We start from the raw sequence: 23532 nt of genomic DNA on the forward strand, positions 1-23532 counted from the left end.
TGCCCCGCGGGTGCCCGTCCCTGCCTGCTGTTCCCCGTGCAATAACTGCTAGGCCCCTCTGCCTCACCGCCCGCCCTGCACGTGGAGGGCGGCCCCTCCCCTGCCAAGGCAGGCTGGGGCAGGGGTGTGGGGAAGGGTGGCGGTCCCTGAAGGCCCTACGGCCCCCTCCCCAATCTGTGGCAGAGCACAGGCCTATGCCCAGCACAGAACTGCCCATTGGGGAGCCTCTGCTAGCCGCTCCTCAGAGCAGCACAGGGGACGGAGGCCCAGACCGGCCCTCCTCATTGCACCCCCCAGAATATAAGCTATCAAGAGTATTAATTTATTGGGAATGAGCTAAGGCAGATTTCCCTAGAGAACAAAAAGGTATAACTTTAACAAATATATATTTAAAGAAAGAAATATTATTGAGTCTATAGAAAACCATTTACCAACTGAAAGGACACTGGAGTCCCACTGGAGTCAAAAGCTGTCAGAGGCCCAGGCCATCTGTCTGTCTGTCTTCCCCTCCCTCTGTCCAGGAGTGGTCTTGCCTCTGGCCACAAGCACACACAGGAGACTTGGTCCTGGATGGGGGCCTCTCCCTGCTCTCCTAACTTCTCTGCGTCCTAAGAACTTGAAGGATGTGCCTTGCTCGCTGCCGGGCTGTGCTCTCCGTGTCCGAGGCCTCGGGGAAGGCTCCTTCCTCCTGGTGTGTGGCTATGTCCTGGGGGTGCTGGGGTGAGGGGGTGCCGTGTGTTCATCGTGGTGAACACAGGCACGTGGCGAGTGACAGCAGGGTGTGCATGCCAGGCTGATGGGCAGAGGTGCCCAGGGCGGCCCCGCGCTGGCAGCCAGCCCCCCCAAGTTCCCACGGATGCTTCTGCTCATGGTCCAAGGCTGTGTTGTGTAGTTCTTGCCCTCTTTTCCTCCCTCCAAAAAATACTGACTGGTCTCTATTGTGTTTGCTGATCCACAAGTGTTGGGCACAACTTTGACATTTCTTTAAAAAAAAAAAAAAAAAAAGAAAAGAAAAATTAAAAAAAAAAAAAAAACCCAAACCAGCAATGATGTGGGTGTGGGCTGGCGAGGGAAGCTGACCAGGCTGCGCGTGAACGGGCCTTCAGCCGCCACACCGGGCGCTTCCCCGCGGACAGGCTGCCGGTCTCTCCTGGGTGGCCAGCCCAGGCTGGGGTCCTGGCAGTGGGGAGGGGGGGTCTGGGCAGGGAGCAGCTGTCAGCTGTCAATAAACAGCAGAAAACCGAGCTGGCTGGCTCACTCTTTTGGGGACATCTGTTGGGGAAAGGAAGGTGGAGGCATTGGGAGGTCAGGAGCCAAGGGAGGGAGGTCGCGCCCCCCCCCCCCCCCGAATTCCCTCTGCATCCCAGTGTCATCAGGGCCAGAGAGGCCTCGGCCCTACAACCTGTCTCCAGCACAGTCTCCACCACAGTCTGTACAGCTTTTATTTCAATCCGGAAGTAATAAAATCTATATACAGTCTAAAACCAGTAGAAAAGGTGAGTAAAAAGGCCCGCAGTCCATCCATCTGGAGTGGGAGTGAGAGTGGGCTCGGGGGGCATCTGGAGTGGGAGTGAGAGTGGGCTCGGGGGGCATCGTACCTGGCACCCACGGGGGGTGGGTGGGTTGGCCATCTCCCTGGCAGCAGTGAGCTAGGGCCTGCTGGAGGGGGACCTGCTGGGCGTAAGGCAGGGGGTACCACCCTGCTGCCGGAGTCCATCCCCACAGGGCAGGGAGAAACCCCGAGGCCACCCCGTGTGGCCAGCCTGGCTCAGACGGGCCCAGCGGGAGCCACGGCTTGGCCTGCACTCTGTTAGCATGTCCACACCTGTGAAGAAAAGGCTCCGAGTCAGGCGCTCCTGCGGCCCAGGGCTCGCTGCCCAGGGCTCCTCACCCTGCACCCCCTGCTCCGCCCTGCGTGGCCCTTTCCACTGACCTTCACGGTGCTGTCCACAGCCCCTGAGAAGAGCCGGCCCCGGGACACCGCCAGCGCGGTCACGCTGCCCTGGTGGCGCAGCAGGGTCTGCGTGCAGATCATGTTGTCCATGCTCCAGACCTGGGGATGCAGGATGGTGAGGGCGCATCTGGGACAGCTTCCTTCCCACCCGCCCTCCCGCCCTCCCCACAGCCCCACAGCCCTTACCCTGAGGGACCGGTCATAGGACGCACTGAAGACTTTGGTCTGGTCGGGGGTGGAGATGACTGCCAGGGCATACACGGTGCCCACGTGGCCGGTGAGGGTCCGCACCTGCTCCTTGGACTCGATGTCCCACACCTGGGAGGAGGTGGCACAGGCGGGTCAGGGGCAGGGACCGGCGAGGGGGGCCTGCCTTGGGCACCCAGTCCTTACGTGGATGAGGTTCTCGTAGGTGCCACAGACAATGTGGTGATTTGTCACAGCGATCGAGTAGACACTGCCTCCAGATGTCTGCAGGACGTGGATGCAGTCGAGGGTCCGGATGTCCCAGATCTATAGGCAAGGGTGGCTTCCTGATCCCAGGCCTGGTGCCTGCCTCACTCCCAGGGCCTCTGGGGCTCAACAGGAAGCACCCTGACCCCCCCCCCACGCATGATGGTAGGGGCAGGGGAGGAGGGAGTCTTGGGCCAGCCTGGTAAGATCCTGCCTCCAGGAGGGCAGCCCGGTGCACCTTGATTGTCTGGTAGGAGCCGCTGTACAGGTAGCTCTGGGCTGCCACCAGGGCCCGCACCCAGTGGTTGAGGCCTGTGAGCTCCTTCTTTAACTTCAGCTCGGTGCCCACGATGTCCCAGACCTGTGGGGATGGCTGTGAGGAGAGGCTGGGCGGGCCCCCCATGCCCCACGCGTGCACACACGGACACACATGTGCACATGCACGCGCACACACACGGACACACATGTGCACACACGGACACACGTGCACATGCACGCGCGCACACACGTGCACACACACCGACATGCATGTGCACACTCACGCGCGCGCGTGTGCGTGCACACCTGGGCTGTACCTTGATGGCCTTCAGGGAGCCGCTGAAGAGCATGTTGTGAGAGGACACCAGGGTGCACACTGGGTTGTCGTGGGCCCGGATGGTGTTCACCTTCTGCAGGTTCTGGATGTCCCACACCTGGGGAAGGTGAGGTGAGCCTCAGGGTCCTGGCGGGGAGGGAGCGAGCGCCGAGCCTCCTCCACCCCCTCCCCTCCCCCTCTCCCCACTCACGATGATGGTGCAGTCTGCAGAGCCACTGTAGAGTTTGCACCTGGAGGGGCAAAGCCGTCACGTGAGCCCTGAGACCACCAGCTTCGCCCACCCCGCCAGGCGGCCTCTGGGACCAACGGCTCGGCCTGCTGCCATTTCCTGGAACCACAGCCTCAGCTGACACAGGAACCTTGGCACGGTGGCTCCACCCCTCAGGCCTGCCTGGGACGCATCTGGTGGCCAGGCCGGGAGGTCAGCTCCCTCGCACTGACCTCAGGGAGCCAGTGGGTGAGCTCTGCTCTTTCTCCGAACACATAGCCTCCTAGCATGTGAGATGGGGCAGGTCTAGGGCAGAGGCCACTGTGGGGTGAGGGAATGGCCGGCGCATCCGCGCCCTGTGCCTGAGCCCAGAGCAGTGCCCAGGGCGCCGGCCATGCTGGTGAGGGGTGAGCGCCTGCCTCCATGTGGTCTCTAAGCGCCTGTCAGCCTCTGGCCGCAGGACCCAGCAGGGCCAAGCTCTGCGGGAGGCCAGCCATGCAAGTGTTATCCACACACAACTCCAGAGCCACACAAGGGCCCCCACACACCACCTGGCGGTGCCACGCCAAGCCTGGCATGGTTTGGTCCACGGTGCACCGTAGGTATGGCAGACAAGCTAAACAGACTGCTGCTTACAGCTCCTGGCCTACAGGGGATGTCGACAGGTGCATCTATGCCGGGACTCACCCCTGGATGCACAGAGCCAGCACAATGCCATCGTGGCCCTCCAGGGTCTTCTGGCACTTGTAGGTGGTACATGTGTCCCACACCTGCAGAGATGAAGGGCCCGGCCGAGCCTGTCAGGGTTGGCCCAGTGCTAGGCAGCAATCCACCCAGGGAAGAGGGCCTGGCCTGGCAAGAGGTGGCAGGGGTGGGCTGTGGAGCCCGAGGCAGGGCCCTGCCTACCTTGATGGTCTTGTCCGAGGAGCCGCTGAACAGGAGGTCTCCCATGGAATAGACACAGAGACACCAGACGGGACCCTGGTGGCCCACGAAGGTCCCTTTGCACTTGAAGATCTGCTGGGGGTCATAGGCTGCAGGCAGGAGAGGTCAGTGAGGGACCAGCGGGGCTCTGGGGACATAGACGGGCTGCCACGGGCCATACTCACATCCCAGGATGCCCATGTTCAGCCGAGCGTTGATGTGCGACAGCTCGTCCTGCAAGACCAAGGGAAGAGAGCGAGAGGGATGGGGGGGCTGCCGGGGCCTCGGGCAGAGCCATGGGCCGGCCGCAGCCCTGCCCACTCACATTCAGCATGGACGCGTCCCTGCGGAACTCCATGAGGTCCTCGCTGAGCTTGCTCTGGTTCTCGTCCAGGACATCTACGCAGGGGGAGGAGGGGCGGTGTCACAAGAGTCCGGGCAGCCTCTGTATCCCTTTCCCTCCAGGCCGCATCTCACCGAATTTGAGCTCCAGGCTCTTCTCCAGCTGGTCGATCTTCTCGGAGAGCTTGCCCAGCATGGAGCGCAGGAAGGCGATCTCCTGGTCCTTCTGGGCCAGCGCCACGTGCATCTCGTGGAAGCGGTCATCTGTCTGCTGCAGGAACTCCTTCAGGCCCTCGAAGCGGCAGCTCTCCAGGTGCGTCTCATACGTGTCCTGGTTCCCGATGAACGTACACCTGGGGCGGGGGGACAGGCCGGCTGCCCGATGGGACCCGCATCCGGCCCCCGACCCAGAGGAACCTTCCCCGGCGGTGCGCTCCGCTCCAGCGCGGGCCGCCTCCCCGACCCTCGCAAGTCCTTTCGGCCCACACTGGGCTTATCAAGGGCCTCCACCCACCTGAGAATAGACCTGCGCCCCGCCCCTCCCCGCAGCCCACAACGCCAGCCTGACACCCGCTGCCCTGGCAGAGCCTCGCGTGCTCTGAGCCCCGCCAGCGCGGTGACTTCTCTGCACACGCCCTGGGCTGGGGCTCCTGGGGCCTTGGCTATGATGACTGGGGGCCCAGCCGCTGGCTCAGGTCCACCGCCGGTCCGGGCACCGTGCGGGGTGGGCGGGGCAGGGGGGCAAGCCGGAGCCCCACCCACTCACCCGTACTTGGAGTGGGGACACTTGATGTGCTCGCACTCCCTGAGGTGGGCCTCCAGGTTCATCTTCAGCAGCGGCGGGCAGCTCGGGTTGTTGGGGCAGTGCACAGGCCTGTAGTCACAGCTGCTCTCGTGGTCCCTAGGCCGGGCGGGGCGGGCGGGGGGGGGGGGGGGGGGGAGGATAAAGGGCTGAGCCAGGGCGGGGGGGGGGGGGGCCGCAATGGAGCCCCAGGGAACTGGGGGGTCGTGGGGCACTTACTTCCGGGCGCTGAGCTTGATGGTGAAGGGGCACCCGCGGGGGTCCACCTCGAAGACGCTCGGCTTCCCCGCCCCGGTGGCCCTGCAGCCGTGCCTGCAGTGGATGAAGAGCTCCCCGATCTGCTCGGCCACGGCGATGTTGTTCACCACGACCGTCAGCTTGGCGTTGTCCACGGGGCACTTCTCTGGGGAGGGGAACATGCCGATGCCCGCCTGCCCCCCTCCCCTGCCCCGGGCAGCTCTGCCAGCGCACAGGACAAGCAGTGGCTGGTGACGGCTGGCCCAGCAAGTCTTGGCCAGGCTGGGGGGGGACACGCAGCCAGCTCGGTGTGGAGGGGGTGGCGGGGCCCGGGTCTGCCCGGGGAGGGCTGAGTCTACAGATGCCAGGAGTTCCAGTCTCGTGGCTTCCCCGGGCCCGATGCCCACAGCACCACCCCAGTGCCAAGAGACGGCGGGCATCCTGGGACGTGGTGTGTGGCACAAGGGAGAAGTCAGTGGTGTCCACGGAGCAGCGGGGGGCAGGCAGGCCTGCCGTGTGTCTTCCCTATTGGGGGCTAAGGGGCTGGGTCCGAACGAGAGGTCACTGTACCTGACTTCAAGGCACATCTTCTGCAGAACGTGTGCTGTGGAGACAAGAGGCTACAGTGAGGGGCAGTCGGCGTCCTTCACCCGAGTTCAAGGTCAGTGGAGGTCCAGGGCCCATCCCGCACCCGACCACGTGCAGAGGGCGCCGGAAGGGCAGCCACACCAGGGATGCGAGCGGAACCCGGGCTCACGGGGCCCGGGAAGCCGGCCAGCCCGGGGAAGGTGGCGGAGGGCGCGCGTGGGGGAGCCTCACGCCGCAGGTGGTGATCACGGGGTCCTTGAACACACTGCAGCACAGCTGGCAGCACAGCTTCACCGAGGGCTGCTCTGCAAACACCAGCGGCTCCTGCACCACGTGGGGGAAAGGGGGTGTGTGGGGTCCAGGGTGACCCAGGCAGCCTGCAGAGGCCGCCCGCTCTGCCCTGTCCAGGCCCGGGGCGCCCCAGGGGCGTAAGGGGTGTGGCCCTGGAGGCAGGCCCAGCTTTCACCTGTCCCCTTCCTGGGACGGACTAGAGAGAACCCCCTTTCCTGCTGTCCTTGATGGGACAGAGCCCAGCCTGGCCACTTGAGCCCCCACAGGCCGCATTCGGCCTTTCGGGTGGGCAGGGCTGGCCACCGCGACCCCGGGACCGGCCTGAAGCCCCTCCACGGAGGGCCACGGCGCCCCCACACCTACCAGCTCCTCCTCCTCCTCGGGCAGCGAGAACGTGGAGCGCAGGGACATGCTGGACTCCGAGTGGAGGGAGCGGACAGAGATGGCGGAGTCGGAGCGGCGCGGAGTGCTGATGGGGGGCTGCGGAGAGAGAGGAGGCTGAGAGCCTGCGCAGGGGAGGGGCGGCGGAGCCCCTGCGGCTGGGGGCACCTCTGCGGCCCACGCGGGGGGGTGCCTGTGGGTTGGGGGGAGGGGAGCGCAGTCCCGTCCCCCCTGCCCACCCAGGCCGGCCTGGACCTGGTGCTGGGCCGCCGCGCTCTCTGCCAACTTTCTTTTCTTTGTGTAAATGGAGAGACTTCCTGCTATTCAATTCTCCGAGGCCAGGCCGGGGCTGCTTCCTGCTTCCCGTGAGGGAATGCGGCCGGCAAGGGGGCGCCACCTCCGGCCAATCCTGGGACGGCCCAGGCCCCCCGACGGCTGGACGGAAAGGAATCGACCCTGGGGCTGAGCATCCTGAGCCAGAGGGGAAAACCACAGGGCCCCTTCTCCCTGAGCCCCACAAAAAGGCTAGGGGACCCTAGGGGAGGAGGGATGGCTACAGTCCCTTCCTCCTGTCCTGGCCTAGAAACCTGCACGGTAGCTGAGTCCTGGCTCGGCGCACGCCCCCCTCCAGGCTGACAGAACCCGCGTGGCCATCTCTCATGAGCCCTAACCCTTTTTGGGCCCACGGCCCTTGGTCCAGCGGCCTCTGCCCGGCTGAGGAGCCATCCTGTTCCCGGAACGCCCCAGGGCTGGACCCTGAGAAGTCAGCGGAGGCACCCCCCCCCCTGCCCCCTGCCCCAAGTGGCCCTGGTGCATGGAGACACCACAGGCGCATGCGAGGAACAGGGGAAGATCAGAGGAAGTGAGTCAAACATCCCTGCAGCCAGCAGCAGGCACTGTGAGGCAGCAGGCGGCGCCCGGTGCTGCCCCTCCCAGGCAGGGCTGAGGTCTGCCAGCAGCCAGGGTAGGCCAAAACCTGACTGGCAGGGAGTGGCACCGGCAGCCAGCCCGGCTGCCCACAACACCACTTCCTCGCCCGCTCCCCTCCGGACCCCACAGGTCTGCCGGCCTTTGGGGACCCCCAGCAGCACCTCCTGCCCTCCCCCACACACTGTGGCCTCCTCCGAGTCAGGACTCCTCACCCACCCCTCGCCTTGTCCCTGCCACAGGGGAAGCTTCCAAAACGTTCCAAAAGCAGGATTCTAGTCCTGCCCCAGTGGCTCATGCCTGTGACAGTAGCTACTCAGGAGGCTGAGATCTGAGGATCCTGATTTGAAGGCAGCTCAGCCAGGAAAGCCCGAGACTTTTATTTCCAGTTAATCACCAAAATAAAAAGGCCAAAGTAGAGCTGTAGCTTGAGTGATAGAACACTAGCCTGGAACACAAAAGCTGAGAGTCAAGGCCCAGGCTGAGTTCAAGCCCTAGTACTGGCACTGAACAAACATGGATTTTATCAGGTGCAAAAAACTGAAAAGTAAAATCTTCTCTGGGCCCTACCTCACTTAAGATAGAGCCAAAAGTTGGGCTGGGAAGGTGGCTCAGTGGTAGAGTGCTTGTCTCACATGCATGAGGCCCTGGGTTCGATTCCTCAGTACCACATAAGCAGAAAAAGCTAGAAGTGGTGCTGTGGCTCAAATGGTAGAGCACTCGCCTTGAGCTGAAGAGCTGAGGGACAGTGCCTAGGCCCAGAGTTCAAGCCCCACGACTGACAAAAAAAAACAAACAAAAAAGGGCCCAAAGCGCCTTGTCCCAGCCTCCTCCCCACACCAGCTGCTCTCTGCTGCCACTACCTGGCCCAGAGGCCTTCGCAGCCCAGTGGACTTGCCACGTGTACCCAGACCCCAGGATGTCCACACACACAGGCCACCTCCTGACACCTGGTCCTCAGGACAGAAGCTGTGAGGGGAGGCCAGAAGGGCCTGGTTCCCGGGGTGCAGACCTACCATGCTGTCCTCCTCATCCCGCGGGGAGAAGGCGAGGGTGCTGGAGGACGAGGGCGTCCGGCGGTGCTGTTTGTAGGTGCCGGCCCCATCGGCTGCAGGGAGAGAAGCCCAGGAGCTGTGAGCACAGGCCCTTGCAGACACCAGACGGGGCAAAGGCTGGCCTGGCTGCTGGGGCTTATGTGGAACACGGGGTCCTGTTTCTTGGCGCTCAGCCCTTCCTGAGGCCGAGAGCGCACACAGATGGGTTGAAGGAGGCCGGTTGGCTTCCCAATGTCAACGGTGCCACAAGTGTGGCTTCAGGCTCGGCCTGCACCTGGGCAGGGCTCCCGGCTCCACGTGAAGTCTTTACAAAGCTCCCCCACCCCCGAGCCCGGCTGGGGCACCCCATGCCGGCTGACGCACAGCCCAACCGCAGATGATCACATCTCAGGCCTGGCGGGAGCTGGGGGTCTCTTGTGGACCTGCAAGGTAACTCTGCTAGAAGAGCTCTCTGATGGAGAGGCTGAGGCCCGCGGCTGGCCCCTGGTTGGGTGAGGACCGGGTTCTGGTGGCCTGGGCCTTCCCTCACACCTCTGTGGCAGCCACGCCAGGAACCAGGCCGAGCCATGGCGGCCTCCACCTCCTTCTGCCACGAGCCACCCAGCCTGGCCTGGCCTGGGCTTGAGAAGGCCGAGCAGGCGTCCACGAGGGGGCGCTGCAGGTTGCCACCCTGGGGCCGGGAGGCTGCTCCTCTGGGCTGGGCCCAGGTGCCCTCAACCCGCCCTGAAGGCCTTGGTTTAAGGTAAGGTTTTGGACTGCCTGACCCTGTGGCCAGGCCTCAGTTTCCCTATTGGTAACAGGAGAGGCGGCCATTCCTGCCTCCCTGCCAGGCTCCGCCCACTCCCTCTGGGGTGGGCTCCGGGAGGGCTGGGCTGACAGAGGGGAGGGCGGGCGGGGCTCCGGATGATATTAATTTTATTCTTCTCCTTAGAAACAAGCCCCCTGTGAGAAGGGAAATGGGGGTGGGGGGGGGGCCGGGAAAGAGGCTCTCTCGGAGCCCCAGGGGTCACCAAGCAGCAAAAGTAGCTAGGTGAGCAGGCGTCCCCGGCAGCCATGATTCCCTTTAGCCAGAGGAAGGCAATTAAAAAACCAATTAGTGGCTGGCATCTTCCTGCAGGGCAGAGAGCCAGGAAGGCAGCGTGCACCTGCCCCGCAGCCCAGGCCCTGCCAGGAGGGCTACTCACCCCCTCCCCAGCCTTCAGACAGGACGCTGCTCCTTTTGCCATTCTCTACGACCTCCTGGACCTGTGCTGGGGCTGAGGGCATTGGTCCACACTTGAGAAAGAATCCCATGATACTCACGACCTCTCAGAGGCTAGAGTCTGGGGCTGGGGACAAACCGTGGGTCACTAGGGGGGCTTCCCGGTGGCGCCAGGGACGCCAGCACGCCCTCCCTGGAGAGAGAGGCAAGGTTTCAAGACGGAGCGGGAAGACTGGGCCAGGCGGAGACATGGCAGGGGCAGAGGCGGGGCCGCGCTCCTTCTCCCCTGGAGCGGGGCAGGGGTCTGGGCTCTTCCCACGTGGAGGCTCACCTTTAGTGATGGTGGTGACGGCTGAGAAAGTGGGACCGAAGGTCGTTTCCATTTTGGTCTAGGAGAGAACGGAAGAGACCCGGCCTGTCTCTGGACAGAGTCTGGACAGACGCGGTGGCCACCCACCCACGGGCCCGCCGGCCCACGCATCCAGCCCAGAGGGCGCTGCAGGGAGGGAGGGGCAGCCCGCCGGCACGCTGGGCACCTACAGTACGGGCACCCCAAGTGGGAAGACCCCCACCAGCACCCCAGCCACCCCCTTACCCCGCCGCTGAGGTCTGGGGAGGGAAGGCTGGCGGGGCCCCCAGACAAGCAGTTGGAGCGGGCACTCTCGCCCAAGCTCATGCTCTAGAGACGCCTCCGGCTTCCCTGGCAGCATCTCCTGGGGGAGGAACACCAATGAGGGCTCAGGACGCAGCATCCGGGTTCCTGGCTGCCAGCCAGGCTACCTACCACAGGGCCATGACACCCCCACCCCCTTCTAACACCAATGGGGGGGCAAGCGTGTACCCCCCTCTCCCCCCCAGGGCGCACACAGGCCCCAGGTGCAGCAAGCGGCCTCCCCCTGCCAGGACAGGGAGGGGGCCCCCTCAATGTTCTGCTGAGCTTTGTCCCCACCAGCGCTGGCTGCCCTGCGCATCGTGAGCCTCAGCCTATCACCGGGACCCGTCACCTGGCACCGGTGGGAGCAGTCTGAACCAACCAGCCTCAATCTGTAAGTCAGAGGGGACCCTACCACACCCCAGCGAGAACTCAGGGTGAAGCAACTGGGTGTTGACCTCTCCTGAGTTCTAATCATAGGAAGATCACACGAGAAAGTCATGGCAAAATCAAGTCCCAGCTGTCCACCCTGTGCAGGGTCCCGGCCCCCCAAGGGTGCACTCAAGGGCTGGGTAGCGGGGAGAGGGCACGAGGAAAGCACACAAGAGCCAACAACCCAGCCGGGCGTGGCGGTGCACGCCTCTCATCCCAGCTACTCAGGGGGCTCAGATCTCAGGATCGTGGTTCAAAGCCAGCCTGGGGAAGGAAAGTCCATGGGACTCTTATCTCCAATGATCCACCAGGAAACTAGAAGTGGCGGTGTGGCTCAAGTGGTAGAGCACTCGCCTTGAGCTGAAAAGCCGAGGGACAGTGCCCAGGTCCAGAGTTCAAACCCCACGACTGACAAAAACAAAACAAACCGAACAAAAGAGCCAACCACCCGTTTCCTCCCCAGGAGCAGGGGCCCGGCCCTTGCCCCTCAGTCGCTCAGCACCTGCACCCACTCTGAAGGCGCGCGGCACTGCCAGCAGCTGCCCCCCAAGGTCTCCCACACTCATGACCCCATGGTCTAGGAGCTGAGGGCCCACCATGCCCCCAGTGGTGGTCCTGGTCGGAGCAGAAGCCTGACATCTCCGTGGGGAGGAAGAAGGCATTCCGAAGGCCCCCACGCCCCTTCCCGAGAGGGTCTGAAGTGCGCGTGGCGGCTTGGAGGGGCGCGTGACAGATGAAGATCCTTTCCAGGGCCAGGGGTTCCACTGAGGCCTGTGCCGGGCCACGCGGCAATACCAATGGGCGGCCAGCCCTCCTGGTGCTGTCCACCCTCAGGGGAGGGAGGCTGACCCCCCTAGCCTGTCTGCCACCCCTGCAACTCCGTTCCTTTCCACCCAGTGCCACCCCCACGGCCCCCAGTCCTGCACCCGGCATCCAGGGTTCGCTCGTGGCCCTGTCACAGCACCCCCCTTTGCTCCTCAGGTCTGGGGAGGTGGGGCAGCTCAAGAGGCTAGCTGGAGCCTCGCGCCCCGCCTCCCGCCCTCTGGATCCCCGGATCCCCTCTGTGGGGAAGGCCGGGTAGCCGTCAGCATCAGCGCGACCATTTAGCCCTTCTGAGAAGAGCTGGAGGAAGGCGGCAGTGGGGCCACTGGCCTGGACGTCACACCCATCTGCTTCCTCCCTGCTGGCTTCAAGGGCGGCAAGGCCAGCTGTGAGCTCCTGCACCCCAGGGCCCCTAGAAGGGCAGACAGCCTGTCCGCCTGCCGCGGGGGCTGCGGGGCGCAGAGCCTGGCGTCTCCCACACTGAGGTAAACAGAAAGGCACGCAGCAACACGCACATCAGCTGGAAAGTCCCAAGGAAGGCCTGGGGGGGGAAGGGGGGATGCGCAGGAGTGGCCTGAGAGCCAAGCTGAACAGAGGAGGGAGGTGGACCACGGGACTGCTGCTGTCCCCCCAGTTCACAAGGGTTCAGCCCCAACCAGGGGCTCTGGGCTGGGTGGGGCCGGGTCTGGATGCCCCTCTGTAAGGCTGGGATCGGGGCTGGAGCTAGCAGGAAGCCGCAGGAGCGCTTCAGTCCAACCCCCAAGGAGCTGAATTTTGCAATCACAGTCTTACACGCGGTGCTCTGGGCCTGGCTGTAGGCAGCAGGGAGACCACCCTGCAGGCCACAGCCCTGGGAGCAACATGCAGGGACTCAGCACCCCAGATGGCACAGGCCATCAGGGCTCAGGGGACAAGCCCTGCCCCCCCCCCAGGAGGAGCAGAGCCTCCTTCCCCCACACTTTGCCTCCAGTGGGGGGGGGGGGGGAAGGCTGCTGGAGAGGGAGAGGGACAGCCCTCCATAGGGATGGACTGTTTCCAAGCTGGGGATGGCTGTGAGAAGTGGGTTCAGAAAGGGCTGACCCCGGCAGCCATCACACCCCTCTTTCTAAGTTCAAGGATCAGCTGCCAGGCTGCCTTTCCTTCCCTCCACCCTCTGGAAGCACACAGTCCCCCCCGGCCCCCCCTCCCGTGCTAGGACCTCAGGCAGGTGGGCTGGACCAGCGCTCTAGCACCCAGCCGCATCCCCAGTCCTTGGATTTTTTTTTTTTTTTCATGTTTTTAAAAGACAAGGTGTCTCTGGCTGGGTGTAGCCCAGGCTCATACACGCCTCCTCCTGCCCAGCCCAGGATTCTAGCTGCCAGAGAGAAGGTTCTGAAGGGAGTGACACACTTGCAGGGAGTGTCAGGAGGTGGGGGTGGGGGAGGTGTCAGGAGGTGGGGGTGGGGGAGGTGTCAGGAGGTGGGGGTGGGGGAGGTGTCAGGAGGTGGGGGGAGGTGTCAGGAGGTGGGGGTGGGGGGAGGTGTCAGGAGGTGGGGGTAGGGGAGGTGTCAGGAGGTGGGGGGAGGTGTCAGGAGGTGGGGGTGGGGGAGGTGTCAGGAGGTGGGGGGAGGTGTCAGGAGGTGGGGGTGGGGGGAGGTGTCAGGAGGTGGGGGTGGGGGGAGGTGTCAGGAGGTGGGGGTGGGGGAGGTGTCAGGAGGTGGGGGTGGGGGAGGTGTCAGGAGGTGGGGGTGGGGGAGGTGTCAGGAGGTGGGGGGAGGTGTCAGGAGGTGGGGGGAGGTGTCAGGAGGTGGGGGTGGGGGAGGTGTCAGGAGGTGGGGGTGGGGGAGGTGTCAGGAGGTGGGGGTGGGGGAGGTGTCAGGAGGTGGGGGTGGGGGAGGTGTCAGGAGGTGGGGGTGGGGGGAGGTGTCAGGAGGTGGGGGTGGGGGGAGGTGTCAGGAGGTGGGTGGGGGGAGGTGTCAGGAGGTGGGGGTGGGGGGAGGTGTCAGGAGGTGGGGGTGGGGGGAGGTGTCAGGAGGTGGGGGTGGGGGGAGGTGTCAGGAGGTGGGGGTGGGGGAGGTGTCAGGAGGTGGGTGGGGAGGGAGTGTGCATCGAGGTGGGGCATTTTCTTTCTCCCTGTCGGGTGCGCTAGTGGGCTCGGCTCACCCTCCATCTGGCGGGGCAGGGGAGTCATCCTCACCAACCTCAGCTCTGTCTAGGATCAAGGCTCAAGCCTCTTTGCTCCCATCCACACGGATGTGGGGAGTGGGGGAGAGGTTCCCTCCGCCTGCGTGGAAAGCTACAGCCCCCTTCTAGAAAGCTCCGCTGAGCCACCTGCTCAGGACGAGGCCCATTCCGGAGCAAGCCCAGCAGAAAATCCAAGGCTTGGAGCCCCTCAGCACCAGACTGGCTGAGGTGCCGTGGAGGGGCGGCGCGGCGGGGGGCGCGGCGGGGCGGGGGGGGGGGGGGCCCACAGGTCTCCGTGGCTTTGCCAGTCCAGGGTCCCAGTTTCCCTGGGTCCGAGCCTGGCGGCTGGTGGATGGGGTGGCACAGGTGGAATGGTCTGCAGATTCAGCTCCGTGTACCAGCCCAGACCCCGCCCCCCCCGCAGCCCTCCCCCTCCCCCCCCCCCCGCCCCCCAGCAGCAGGTGCCACTTGGGACTCCTCCCTGTGACCTGTGACAGCCCTGGTGGGCTAAGGCTCAGGAGGTGGTAGCCCCGAGCGGTGGATAGCCAAGTTGCTGGGTGTCAACCAGAGCGCCCACCAAGCCTCCTGGCATCACAGGGCCAGCTCCGGGGAGCGGCTGCCCGCCGAGCCCCCGCGGCCGGCTGCTCAACCCCAGCCAAGCCTGGTGCCCGGCCCTACAGAAACAGGCCTGGACGCCACAGCAGAGCACGCGCTGGTCCCCTGGTGCTCCCTTCCCACACCCTTCCATCCAGGTGAGCAGGGGACGCTGGGGTCCCCAGTGTTTGTTCCCGACCTCGACTTCCTCAGCCTCCACATGCCCTGGCAAAAGCCCATTGGGTCTCCCCAGCCCAGCCTGTGCCGCCTCACTCCCCTCTGCCCTTCACATCATCCATGGCCCCAACACTACAAAGGCCCTCTGGGGGGCCTGCCCTCGTGCCCCACACCCAGCCTCCTGGTCTTCCGGCCCTGGCCAAGCCTCGCTGGCACCCACGGCTCAGTCTGCTGGAGGAAGTCCCTCCCACGTGGCCGGCTGGACTGCAGGAATGGGCTTCCCTGTCCAGCCTGCCCCTGCTGCACACTTTCTTCCCTAGATCTCTTGGCTAGCTGTGGTGTGGGGACAGGGCCCATGCTATAAGGCCAGCGGCCTTCCCGGAGCAAGAGGCTGGCGAGCTCCAGCGCGGACACAGCAGGGGAAGTGAGGGCAAGTTTGCTCTGGCCGCAGTGTCCAACTGCAAGGGCACCAGGAAACAGAGGCTCGGCTGAGTGAAACTCACGGGAACTGGTCCTGGGCCAGAGCTAAGCGCCCAGCGCTATCCTGACCACTAACACCACCAGACCCCCCAGGACCCTTTCCTTCTTGCCACTCCCAGACACTGGGGGAGAGAAGGGGAGATGCCTCAAGCCAGATGGGGGATGCAGAGGGCAGAGACGTGCCCCCGGTTCCGCTCTAGCCCATGCTAGAGCACGCCTGTTCCTGGTACTGGAGCACCCCTCCCCCAGGTGCTCCTGGGGTTCTTACCCACACGGGCTTCCCTCTGCCTGCTCTCGAAGGGACCCTCCTGAGCCAGCTCATCAAAGGGCTTGGGAAGGCTTAAAGGGTTCAGTGTAAGACCTGTTAAAGACCAGAGGCCCATATCCAATCAGATCTGGGTTCAAACCCCACTTAATAGAGATGTGGAGCCGGGTGCTGGTGGCTCACGCCTGTAATCCTAGCTACTCAGGAGGCTGAGATCTGAGGATCATGGTTCAAAGCCAGCCGGGGCAGGAGAGACCGTGAGACTCCTATCTCCAATAAACCACCAGAAAACCAGAAGTGGCGCTGTAGCTCAAGTGGTAGAGCGCTAGCCTTGAGCTGAAGAGCTGAGGGACAGCGCCCAGGCCCAGAGTTCAAGCCCCACGACCGACCAAAAAAAAAAAAAAATAGAGATGTGGTTGTGACTGGGTGAGTGGCTTGCTCTTGGCAGTGGGGGAGGGAATCCTACATTCCTCACTATGAAATGGAATGGAAGCTGGACACAGTCTCAAGCCTGTAATCCTAGCTACTCAGAAGGAGAGATGGGAGATTAGCCAGACCGGGCAAAAAGCAAAGCTCTAAGATTCGATCTTGACCAATCGCTGGGCGCGGTGGTGCGCACCTGCTAGCCCAGCCACGTGTGGAGGCACACAGCGGGACTGCGCTCCAAGCTGGTGGAAGCATAAAGGGAGGCCTTAGCTTAAAAGTAACACACACAGGCCGGGCGCCGGGGGCTCACGCCTGTCATCCCAGCTACTCAGGAGGTGGAGAGCTGAGGATCCAAGTTCAAAGCCAGCCCAGGCAGGAAAGTCTGTGAGACTCTTTTTTTTTTTTTGAGTCCGGTCGTGGGGCCTGAACTCTGAGCCTGGGTGCTGTCCCTCAGCTCTTTAGCTCAAGGCTAGCGCTCTACCACTTGTCTTTAGCTCAAGGCTAGCGCTCTACCACTTGTCTTTAGCTCAAGGCTAGCGCTCTACCACTTGAGCCACAGCGCCACTTCGGCTTTTTTCTTTTTGCTTATGTGGTGCTGAGGAATCGAACCCAGGGCCTTAGGCATGCAAGGCAAGCACTCTACCACTGAACCATCTTCCCAGCCCCTGTGAGATTCTTATCTCCAATAAACCATTAGAAAACCGGAAGTGGTGCTGTGGCTCAAGCAGTAGAGTGCTGGGCTTGAGCTGAAGAACCTAGGGACAGCGCCCAGGCCCAGAGTTCAAGCCCCATGACTGACCAAAAAAATAAAATAAAATAATAACACACATACACAGGGCACTGGTGGCTCACGCCTGTCATCCTAGCTACTCAGGAGACTGAGAGCTGAGGATTGTGGCTCAAAGCCAGCCTGGGAGGAAAGTCAAGAGACTTTACCACAACTCACACTCAGAAAACCAGAAGTGGCGCTGTGGCTCAAAGTGGTAGAGCACTAGCCTTGAGTAAAAACCTCAGGGATGGCGCCCAGACCCCACTCAGAAAACCAGAAGTGGCGCTGTGGCTCAAAGTGGTAGAGCACTAGCCTTGAGTAAAAACCTCAGGGATGGCGCCCAGACCCCAAGTTCAAGCCCCACAACCAACCAACACACACAAAGCGGAGCTGGTAGAGCAGCTCCGGTGGTAGAATGCCTGCCTAGCAAGCATCAGCCTCAGAGCTCAGACTAGTACTGACTCATACACACACAGCTCAAATTCTAGTCCTGCCATACACACTCACACACACACACACTCACACACACACACAGCAGAAATAGACTTACATCCAGGAGTCATGAGAGGTGACAACAATAAGAATGAAGGATCTAATTTGGGTACCAGTGGCTGTAACCTTAACAACTCAGGAAACGGAGGCCTGGAGAACTGAGGTTTGAAACCAACCCAGGCAGCAAGGTAGATTCCATCACCAATCAATCAGCAAAAAGCCAAGCTGGAGGCATGGGTCAAATGATAAGAGTGCCAACCGGACCAAGTAAGCAAGCCAGTCAAATAAGCATGAGGCTTTGAGTTCAAGTCCCAGTACCAGAAAGAAAAAAAGTGAGAGGTCTGTCAAGAACAGTCGCTCTCTGAGGGCTAAGAAAGCTCAAGACGTTGACCTACAAACACTGCCAGTAACAGGTCATGACAATGCTTATCCAAGCTCCATTCCTTCTGCTTCCTCCACTGCTGACAACAAACCCAGGAGTCCCGGTGCCCTTCAGCCATCTCCTGGCAGCAAAACCAAGGAAGACCTTAAATCACAGCTCAGGTCTTTCAGCTTCATCTTCTTCCCATTGCTTTGTCCAACCAGCTGGTCAAGGGTCACTCTGTACTGGAGCATGGGGACATGCCTATGGCTAGCCGTAAGCCTGACCCTGACCCTGAAGAAGGAGCTTGAAGCTGGGGGGGTTGCAGGGGAATGACACGAACAGATGGAAACCCCACTAACTTTTACTCAATCTGCCAAGTGAAGTTCTCACTTCTCTGCGGGAACTGAAAATCCGATCCTTTCTTTTCTTTCTTTTTGGTGCCCTTGCTTGAACTCAGGGCCGGGGTGCTTTTTCACTCAAGGCTGGCACTTATCATGTGAGCCACAGCGCCACTTCTGGTTTTCTGGTGGTTTACTGGAGGTCAAGAGTCTCCCTGACTTTCCTGCCCTGTCTGACTTTAAACCTCAATCCTCAGATTGTAACCTCCCGAGCAGCTAGGGTTACAGGCGTGAGCCACTGATTCCTGATCCTATCCAGAAAAACCCTGGTACATAGCCTCAGAGAAATCTTCCAGGACACTCTGGGGTTTGGGCACCACCCTTGGCTGCTCCATCCTGGCCTGTCACTCCCTTAGCCAGGCAGCGTATGTGCTGCCAGAAGAGACTCCAGCTTCTTGGAAAGACTGTAGTGAATACATGCCTAAAGGTAAAAGTAGGGGTTGATGACAGTGAGGCCTTGTCTGACACACAAACTTCAGGAAATAAGTCTAGAAAGGGAAAGGTCCAAAGAGAAGGAATGAGGAAGGAGGCACACTGCTGTTGAAGCAAGGCCAAAGGTGAACAACCTTCCTTGGGGAGCTGCGGGATCAAGGTGGAGACAGGAGGGGCAGATGGACACTAAACAAACCTTGGCTTGACTCAAAGGACAACCAGCCTCAGAAGAGCTGGGCCCCAAATGAGAACTTGTAGGCAGAGGCCCAGATTCCTCATTCTCTTCCGCATCTGGGTTGAGCCCCAAAGCCCATCACCTCACACAACCAGGGGTGGACTTAGACCTGATCCACCTGGGCTCCTTAGCTCCTCCACAGCCGGCTTGGCTGTGAGCTCCCGGCTCGGCCCGGCCCGGCCCGGCCTCCCCGCCCCAGGCTCCCGAGGGTCCCCAGGCCGTTCTCACTGCGGGCCTTTGTTAAGTTTCGCTCCCCGGGGCCTTCGGCTGGCCGCAGGAACACCACCCAACCATCCGGGAGCCGGCAGCACTCACTTTCTCGGCACTTTTCCTACCTGTCCGGCCCCGCCCGTGATTTTAATCGTATTATCCACCGGTCGCCCCCTCCTCTCCCTAGGCCAAGGGCTCGGGGGGGGGGGGGGGTTGCCCTCCCGCGGACGCGTACCCCGGGCCGGAGGCGGGGAAGGGGGACAGGGTGGGAGCCGCAGATGCGGCCCAGCACCCCGCGAGGCTCGGGACGGCCGGCCGCGGGCCCCGCTGTCACCGGCGCGGACACCGAGGAGCGCACGAGCCGACGACCCCGCTCTCCGCAGTCTCCCCGGCGCCCACCACGGCGCCTGGCGCGCAGGCGGCGCTCAGCGCATGCAGCCGGGAGTGGAGGAAGAACGCGGGAGTGGGGGAGCGAGCGAGCGGGCGCGGGGAGAGGCGGGGGACCCGGGCCCGCCCCCCGGGCCCGATCGCCGATCGCCAAGCGTTCGCACCGCCGCGGGGTCCCGAGGCGCGAATGTACGGACCGGGCGCACCGCGCGGACACTTACCCGCCCGCGGCTGCCGGGGAGCGGCCGCGCCACCCCCCGATTTCATCGTACCCCCACCGCCCCCCCCCTTCTGTTGCCTGCCGGGAAAGGGACCAGATGCTCGAGACGGAAGCGCTCGGGCGCTAGGAGAGCCGGGAATTGTAGTCCTCCGGCTCTAGGGCTGCCCCAGCAGTCGAGCCGCGCACGGCGCCATAGAGACTACAAATTCCGGCGGCCCCGACGTCGTGGGGCGGGATCGATGGCTCTGATTGGTTAAATGCACGGTCGCTCACAAGTTAAAGTCAATGGCCTCTGCAAAAGGAAGGACCTCCAGACTCGGCCCGGAAGAACGTCCCGTCCCCTTCCCCCCCCTTGATTCAATTGGGGGAAAGAACATCTCTCTGAGCGTATCAGCGAGGAGGGAAGGCGGGCACTTCCTCCAAGACTGCCCAATCAACGGAGGCGGGGGAGGTTGTATAAATGCTTGAATCCGGCGCGGCCTCGGTCTTTCTGCGTTGCGGCCGCGAGCGCTGCTCTGCGCCCCGCGTTCTCTGCGCACCTCGGCCCAGGTTTTGCGGAAACGGCGGCTTCGGGGGACGCGCTCCGTCCGCGGCCGGGCCTAGGGCCGAGTCCGCCTTGGTCCTCAGCGCTGAGGCGTCCGTTCCGGGCTCGGCGGCCTGGCGCTTCCCCAGGTAAGAAGCGGCCGGGCCCGTTAGCCCCGCGGAGCGCGCGGCCTGTGATGAACTGCTGTGACTTCTGACACCTCGTCTGAACGCTGCACGCGCAGCCTGATGACGTAGCGGTACTGAGGCCGGCGCGCCCTGGACGGGGCTGGGGTGGGGGTGGCTGGCCCGATCTGACCTCCCCCTGAGGAGCCGCTCGCGAGGCCTGGCGGGGAAGCGTGGCCTGCCCCCGGAAAGGGGCAGCGGCCATCACAGCGCCCCGGTAAAGTAATTCCCGTTTGCACCGTCACGGTGGGATTCCTGCTCTCCTGCGAGGACCCAAGCCCCATGCAGACCGTGCTTGTAGCTCCGCCCGGCTGCTACTCAGCCGGTGAGGGGCCCAGTCGGCTTACTGACCTTAAACTCCCTTTTCTTTGCACGTGGCCACGTATCCGAGTGATCTTGGGGGAGCCTTTCACTGGTGCCCTGACTCGAATCCGGGCTCTCCCGTTGACCATACTCTGCCCTTCCTGAGGAATGTTGGGGCTTTTATCTCCTTTTCACTCCTAACTTGCTGCCTGGGCTACAGGGCCTCTGACAGAGCCCGTCTATGTCAAGACTCCAGTCGCATACCTTGGACTCATTTCTTAACTACCCATAAACCTTTTCCTCTGGCTCCCCTTTGTTTAGGAACCAGAGGAACCTTCTTGACCAGCCCATTAGAACTTCCACATGGGCACCCCTCTTCTGGGCTACCACTTCCTCAGCCTGTCTGCTTCCATAACTTCTAACCAGCTCCCTCACCCCCTGACAGCTTTCCCAGGCACCTTTGGAGTTTGACAGTGTTTCCCAATTTCCATCAACCTCATGCCTCCGGCCTTCCCATTACAGTCCTTAACCCCTTTATTCTTACCACAGCAGCTCCCAAGGGCCAGAGCCAACCCGGACTGGATTGAGGACTACAACGTAGTTTCCCCGGGACCTCTGCATGTGCAGATAACCAATTGGAGCGGAGCCTGCCCGACGTTCTGGAAGACTGACAACATCAACACATCACCAGGACACAGTCTTAAAGATGAGTAACACCCTTCCCCCCACATTCCACTTCCAGCTATTTCAAAACCTGTCAGAAGAGGTGGAAGAAAAAATACAGGCCATAGACCAGCTTGCCACTCACATAACAATTGGGGACACAACCTCATGGATTTTGCCTGTGTTGGGATTCTTTATGGTCATTTTGGGTTTACTTTTAATTTTACCCCGCATTTATAGAAGGCTGCAGAACATCTTCACAGAAAGAGCAAGAGCCTTCGTCAACCAGACTCTGAATCAGAGGCTCCTGGCTCCAGATAGTCAGAGGCTTCTGGCTCCTGAGACAATGCCACATTGCCCCTCATCCAGAGGATACTTCCATGTAACCCCACCCAATATCCATCAGGAAGTTAGCAACAGGCCTTCGCCCAGATACCATAACGAGCCATCCTCACCAAAAATTAAAAGGGGAGTGCTAGTCTGATCTGCATCTTAGGAGCTACTCCATTTTAGTTGTGTGGTAAAGCACGGCCTTTCCCCAAACACAGCTTACTTCAAAAGAAGCAGCTGCAATTGCTAACAGACACCCCCTCCCTCTCCATTAAAGCAGTTCCTGTTTGTACAACTACAACCATAAATGGTAGCCTGGTCACAGTGGAATTCCGCTCTCACATCCTACACCTAACCCCCATAAAAACCGCCTGCTTGGCTGCTACCCATCGGGTGAGGTAGCCAATCAGGTTACTGGCAATAAATTCCTTTTCCTTTGTGTGTGACCCTGTGTCTGGTCTTCAGTTTCCTGCCTCCAGGCTGCCTTCATATCGCAGTCACCACCTGTCTGGACATCTTGGCTTAGGGAGACAAATAATGGCTGTTACAGAGGAATTAGTGCAGATTTGGAATCTCAACTGGGAATATCAAACCCCCTGATGTTCTCCAGGGAAAGTAGAAAAGTCTATCATTCTATGTTCACGTGCAGCAATCTGGAAGGAGTATGGATTACTGGGAGAGTGCTTGCCAGAGTGCACAAAGCCCTGGGCTGGATTCCTCGGTACCACATGAACAGAAAGCCAGAATTGGTGCTGTGGCTCAAGTGTAGACTGTTATCCTTAAACAAAATAAGCTCAGGAACAGTGACTAGACCCTGACTTCAAGCCCTAGAAGTGGCAAAAACAAGGTGGGGGAGGGGACATACCTTTCATTAATACTCCCACAACCGGCAGCTGTGACTCACTGCGGAGGATGCCGGGATCCAGCCAGGACTGGACGCTCAGGCAAAAGCTAGCTGCACAGAGATGCCTCTTGCTCCTCGGCGCTGCTGCCACTGGCCTACAGGAGTTCATGGGACTCACTCCGTGACAGGCCCCTCCCAGGGGACACAGGGATGGCTGCTCCTGGAAGGGCCGCTTGATTCAGCAGGCCGTACATCTTGGGTGCAGCTGCCCACCTCAAACCTCTGCTCTATTGCTTCACCCGCCATACCAACAAGTGGTGGTTTCCTTAAGAATCCAGCGGAACCTCCACATTTTTTACAGACCCTAGTCTTGACGCAAAGTTGAAAGAGCTAATGCACTTGAGGCACAACTTCCTAAGCTTTCTCTGGAGCTCCAACCATCTCGGCCTGCACTTCTACCTGCTATCCCCCAGCCTCGCTCAGTCCCTTTTGAACTAAGGTGCGACGGCCCTTCCTGCTAGGAAACTTCCCCACTGATTTTAAACCATGTTTAGCTCTCTTAGACTGTCTTCTCCAGCACGTGCTTCGCCAACAGCCAGCCTCACCCGGGCTCTCCAAGTACACTCGCTTCTTCCTGACCTGTGTGGCGCTTCCTCTCTGCAACCCTTAACTTCCTAAAAACAGCAGAAGCCGGGAGCCAATGGCTCATGTCCGTCATCCTAGCTACTTGAGGCTGAGATCTTGAGGATCTCGGTTCAAAGCCAGCCCGGGCAGGAAACTCATGCATGACACTTTTATCCCCAATAAGCCACCAGAAAACCAGAAGTGGTGTTGTGGCTCAAGTAGTAGAGCGCTAGCATTGGACAGTGCCCAGACCCGAGTTCCTCCCCCATCGTGGCCTCGTAACCTCTAGTCTGGCACAGGACCCGAGTTCACTTATGTGGCCTCGGACCAGCCTGGTCCAGCTGTCACTGAGAAAGATGGTAGGACATTGAGAACTCCCATTTATACTTAGGAGAGAGCTGTGGCCAGGTGGGAAGTTTTAGGGACTGAAGACAGCCCATGTTCTGGTTCCAGCTTTCTCTATAAAGTGCATGTGTTGTCCATCTAATCTACATCTTTACCTCAGACAGCTTGACAGGGCTGGTCTATGGCAAATGGTATCCAAATGGACTTGACTTAAAGCAGCTTAAGGGGGAGATCTCCAT

The 23532-nt window shown here is 61.5% G+C and overlaps 1 protein-coding gene, 1 long non-coding RNA gene and 1 other non-coding gene across 7 annotated transcripts; 2 read left to right on the forward strand and 1 right to left on the reverse strand.

The window, feature by feature from the left end:
- Nucleotides 1-1424: 1424 nt before the first annotated feature.
- Traf7 (TNF receptor associated factor 7) lies at nucleotides 1425-19544 on the reverse strand. 5 transcript variants are annotated; one of them, XM_042698263.1, is made up of 22 exons: nucleotides 19478-19544; nucleotides 10554-10671; nucleotides 10290-10347; nucleotides 9942-10013; nucleotides 8719-8810; nucleotides 6758-6874; nucleotides 6335-6427; nucleotides 6086-6119; nucleotides 5498-5681; nucleotides 5249-5377; nucleotides 4612-4829; nucleotides 4460-4533; nucleotides 4320-4368; nucleotides 4117-4244; nucleotides 3898-3980; nucleotides 3193-3232; nucleotides 2983-3099; nucleotides 2646-2768; nucleotides 2348-2467; nucleotides 2141-2272; nucleotides 1934-2053; nucleotides 1425-1825 (listed from the first exon to the last, which is right to left on the reverse strand). In XM_042698263.1, exons 2-22 carry the CDS (start codon nucleotides 10632-10634, stop codon nucleotides 1811-1813), a joined length of 2079 nt encoding a protein of 692 aa, XP_042554197.1. In that variant the 5' UTR covers nucleotides 10635-10671; nucleotides 19478-19544; the 3' UTR covers nucleotides 1425-1810. The 5 variants fall into 5 exon arrangements, with proteins under 5 accessions (XP_042554197.1, XP_042554196.1, XP_042554200.1 ...); XM_042698262.1 differs by having other exon boundaries at nucleotides 5243-5377; XM_042698266.1 differs by lacking the exon at nucleotides 9942-10013.
- Nucleotides 19545-19982: 438 nt separating this feature from the next.
- On the forward strand, nucleotides 19983-21926 carry LOC122123831. Its single transcript, XR_006150449.1, has 2 exons — nucleotides 19983-20148; nucleotides 21037-21926. It is a non-coding gene; the product is annotated as an uncharacterized LOC122123831 (long non-coding RNA).
- Nucleotides 20188-20270, forward strand: LOC122123918. The gene has a single exon (XR_006150463.1). It is a non-coding gene; the product is annotated as a small nucleolar RNA SNORD60 (small nucleolar RNA).
- Nucleotides 21927-23532: the final 1606 nt, after the last annotated feature.

Source organism: Dipodomys spectabilis, unplaced genomic scaffold, assembly GCF_019054845.1.
Source record: "Dipodomys spectabilis isolate Male_0828 unplaced genomic scaffold, ASM1905484v1 ptg000231l, whole genome shotgun sequence".
Lineage (NCBI taxonomy): Eukaryota > Metazoa > Chordata > Mammalia > Rodentia > Heteromyidae > Dipodomys > Dipodomys spectabilis.